Source organism: Tenrec ecaudatus, chromosome 10 (genome assembly GCF_050624435.1).
Source record: "Tenrec ecaudatus isolate mTenEca1 chromosome 10, mTenEca1.hap1, whole genome shotgun sequence".
Taxonomy (NCBI): Eukaryota; Metazoa; Chordata; class Mammalia; order Afrosoricida; family Tenrecidae; genus Tenrec; species Tenrec ecaudatus.
The window spans coordinates 109,876,868-109,880,891 of record NC_134539.1 but is presented as its reverse complement, the minus strand read 5'-3'; the positions used below and the strand labels follow the sequence as shown (position 1 = coordinate 109,880,891).

The 4,024-nt window shown below is 61.4% G+C and overlaps 1 protein-coding gene across 1 annotated transcript; it reads right to left on the bottom strand.

The window, feature by feature from the left end:
• Positions 1-805: 805 nt before the first annotated feature.
• On the bottom strand, positions 806-3,712 carry RTN4RL1 (reticulon 4 receptor like 1). The gene is made up of 2 exons (XM_075559608.1): positions 3,563-3,712; positions 806-2,182 (listed from the first exon to the last, which is right to left on the bottom strand). The coding sequence occupies exons 1-2, from the start codon at positions 3,710-3,712 to the stop codon at positions 806-808; spliced, it is 1,527 nt and encodes a 508-aa protein (XP_075415723.1).
• Positions 3,713-4,024: the final 312 nt, after the last annotated feature.

Genomic DNA, 4,024 nt, shown 5'->3' with positions numbered 1-4,024 from the left:
ATATATATGTAGAGAGAGAGAAGAGAGAGAGAGTGTGTGTGTATATATATATATATGTATATAAGTGGACATAGTTATAAAACCGCACCTTCTGTGGGAACCTCGTTGCACCTGATGAGGTTCTGAATTTCTGCCTCTGGTGACCTTTCTTTCCTTTGGTAAAGTGGGTCTTGGACCCCAGCAGTTGGGCCTGGAGCTGCCAGGGTTGCCTGAGACATCAGGGATGGGAGGTGTGGTCCCCGAGGGAGGGACGGAAGGTGGTATATGGTTGGATTTGAGCAGGTTGGCTGAGGGGCACCAGGTAAGAGCCAAGATACCACCTGCTTACCCACTCCCAGACTGCTGATTGAGCAGACTCCTGGGGGGTGGGTACACCTCCTTGGTTTGCCTCTGAGTCTTGCATCCTCCAGGAACTGCGGGGGAGGGGGCTCCTCCAGGCCTCCCCAAAGGATCAGGCTTCCACAGAGCCCAACTCCCGCGGGGGCGCGGGGCAACTGTCCCATCGTAGCCGAGGAAGGAGGGACTTGGCGGGTCTGTTACTACCTTGCTGGCCTGGACGCTGTCCATGGGTGCTTGGCAACGGGGGGAGAACAGCTGGGCGATGTGCGCTCACCCCCTTCTGCCTGGGGCTGTACACTTGGGGCTTACACTCCACTGGACAGAGCCCAGGCAGTGGCTAAAGCCCCTGCCAGCCTTTCCCTGAAACCCAGCAGCTCCTCCATTTGTCCGAAAAAGAGAAGAAAATATATGCTGTTCCTGGTGAACAGGGGGCAGTGCTGGGCACGCGCCCCCCTCCCCGGGGTCCTCAGCGGAGGGTGACTGCCAGCCCTAGGATCCAGGCCAGGAGGGAGGCCCCCAGGGGCGTGGCTGAGGAGGCCTGTTGCACCCCACTGGGGGCGCGGATGGGGGTCCTGCGGGCACACTTGCCCTTCCTTTTGGGCCGTGTGGTGGGCAGCGTGTCGAAGCTGAACTTGTGTTGGTAGTCGGGCGCATAGTCCGGCAGCTCCTGGGCCTGCTTGCCAACGCCCGCCTTCGCGATCTGGTTGCGGTTCCTGTGACTTGTGCAGTTCTTGCTGGGCTTCCGGGAGCCTGGCGGATGGGCCCTGTCCTTGGCGGGGCGGTGGGCCGGGTGGTGCTCCTTGCGGGCGGCCCTGTCGGTGGTGGTGAGCGTGTGGGACTGGATCTGGTGCGGAGAGGCTGGCCCAGTGCAGTTCCGGAAGTCCTCGACCCTCAGCAGCTTCAGGTCCTGACCTTGCCGCAGCTCCGGGGACACGCAGGGGACGGCGGAGCTGGAGCCTCGGAACCTGCGCAGCCACTCCCAGAGGGAGCGGGCCCGGCAGCCGCAGGCCCAGGGGTTCCCGTTGAGGCGCAGGAACTCCAGGGACCCCAGGGGTGCCAGGCACTCGCCCTGAAGCTCGGAGAGGCTGTTGTTGAAGAGGAAGAGGGTGGTGAGCCTGCGGAGGTCGTGGAAAGCTCTGCGGTGCACCCACTGCAGCAGGTTCTCATGCAGTAGCAGGCGGTCCAGGTTGACCAGGCCCCGGAAGGTGTCCTGGCCCAGGCTCCACAGCTTGTTACCGTGGAGGAACAGGTGGCTGAGGTTGACCAGGTCCACAAAGATGTCGTCCTGGAGGTACTCGATGTGGTTGTCCTGCAGGTAGAGGTACTGCAGGCTCTGCAGGCCACCAAAGATGCCCGCTGGCAGGGCGCTGAGGCCGCACTTGTAGAGGTAGAGGGCATGGAGCTTCACCAGGCCCTGGAAAGTCTCCGGCGCCAGCATCCGCAGCTGGCGGTTGTCGCCGAGATCCAGTTCCTCCAGGTGCACGAAGCCCTCGAAGGTGTTGGGGTCGATGAAGGTGATGTTGTTGGAGTAGATCCACAGGGTGACCATGGCGGGGCTGAAGTGGCCCTGCTGGAGAAGGGTGATGTGGTTATTCTGCAGGAAGATGCGCTCGCTGTCCTCCGGGATGCCCTCGGGGATGGCGGCAAAGTTGTGTGCCTGGCAGCTGACCGTCATGGGCGCTGGGTAGCACACGCAGTCTCGTGGGCAGCCGCCACCCAGGGGCAGCTCCCCAGCCAGTAACAGCAGCAGCAGCAGCTCCACACAGCAACCTGGTGGGGACAGAGAGCACGGGCAGGTCAGCAGCCGCCCAGGAGAGGGAGGGCGGGGGTGGGCCGCAGTGGACTACGGGGTGCCAGCTGGCACAGGACACTCTTGGGCCAGCTGTGCCTTGGCTATGCCTTTGCTGGGCTCACGCCCCCGGGGGACTGGGCCAGGGAAAGGTTAGGACTCTATCTTGGATTAGATGCCTAACTTCACCACTGGCCCGCGCCCCAGCCAACTCCTAGTCAACGTTCACCCCACGTACACCCCACAGGGAACAGAAAAGAAACAACTCTTGTCCCAGAGAAGGAGCCAGTTTCCAGGGCTAATAGCCCTCCGCCAGCCACGGCCTCACCCACCCTGAACCACGACCAACCATTCTGCCCAGGGCTGGAAGAGGCGGGAGAACAGCACTCAGAATGTAACTGATGTCACCGAGCACCTTGTGTAGAATTGTCAAACACAGTAAAACCCTGCTCCAAGCCGAGCCCCACCCAAGGGGCAGCTCTGCTCTCTGACATGTGGCCGCCGTGAGTCAGGCTCAGGACCAGTTCCTAGGCACCCGGCAACAGCAGTCTCTGTGGAAGCGGGTCCTCGGGTCTTTCTTCCGCAGCACCTCTGGGCGGGTTCGAATCGATACTCTTTCCACTAGCAGTGGAGCGCAAAGATGAGAGTGAGGGGCCTGACGTCACAGGACCAGTTTAGCCCCGCCCACAGCTGCTGAGCCCCGCCCCCTCAGCTCTGATGCGCGCAGGCTTCACGCCCGTCCCAGTGCGGCCCGCTTACTTCGCTTGGCTCTGTGTTAACAGCCCACTGTGCAGACTCCCGTTCAAGCAAAGTCAATACCACGGCCAAGCTCGAGTCGTTTCTTTCTTTAAGTGATCTCCAATCAGCAAACAAAGCATGCCTGACGCCAAAGTTCTCCAGAAAGCGGCCTGGGCTACAAACGCCCCCACCCTCCCCTGTGCCTCAGTTTCCTCGTTTCTCAAAGATGCGTCGAGGGCGGTTCCCCCTCACAGAGCTGTCCTGAGGACTAGGTGAGAGGCCACACATGCTTACCAAGAACTAAGGGTGGCCCGAGGGCCGCCCCCGCAACCCAGCCCCCACTGCCTGCGCCCACCTTCCAGGCTGGGGCTGCCAATCAGGCCTCGCTGCGCTACAGTCCGGAGCGTTTCCTCTGTAGCTTCCCTCTAATTGGGCATTAATTAGGCATTCGTTAATGGATCCCTAAAATAATTTACTTTCGGATGTGTCCAGCCTGTGGTCGGATAATAGCCCTGCGCTCATTAACGGCGCAGCCTCATTATGGACGAGCGTCATTACCTGCCTCTTTCCAGGGTCGCAGCTGCCCCGGGCGGCCCGGCAGGCGCACCAGTGTCATGGGGGTTGGGGGGGAGGCCGAGGCGCCTCCAGGCCTGCAGACGCCCACCCCCACGAGCCTGGCAGCCATCCGTCCCTAACCAGGTTGGCCTCCTGCCCCTTCTCTTCCAGCTTGGTCGGTTGGGTCTCCTGGGAGAGCCCAGGCGCCCGGGCCACTTTAGCACAGCCTTCTTGCAGCTGCGCTGGGTGCAGGGAGCCCAGGCACCAAGTCAGGCTCGTGTTCGGCCTCATGCTGGCTGGGGGGCCTCCCCGGGCAGGACTTGCAGGCCTATCACCGACCAGCTGCTGGCCCAGGCCCCTGGCTGAGCAGGCTTTGCTACCATTGTCACCCTGGGGCCTGGCAGCCGCAGCGTGACCGTCAGTAAGTGACAGCTCCCAGCTGTTGGGAGTTATGGGCTCCCAGAGTGCAGCAGCTGCCTCCCGTCCCCTGTAATCACCCAGCTTCCAATGAACGTTTGCAACCCATAAAAATCATCGCACACAATTTGGTTTTTGCATAATTGCGCGTGGTTGTGATTTTAGAGCAATTATGACCTCGGTGGT

Coding starts and splice junctions, on each gene's coding strand:
- RTN4RL1 (XM_075559608.1), bottom strand. CDS start 3,712: ATGAGGCCGAACACGAGCCTGACTTGGTGCCTGGGCTCCCTGCACCCA. Junction 2,183..3,562: donor AGGGGCAGGAGGCCAACCTG/GTTAGGGACGGA, acceptor GGCACCCCGTAG/TCCACTGCGGCCCACCCCCG.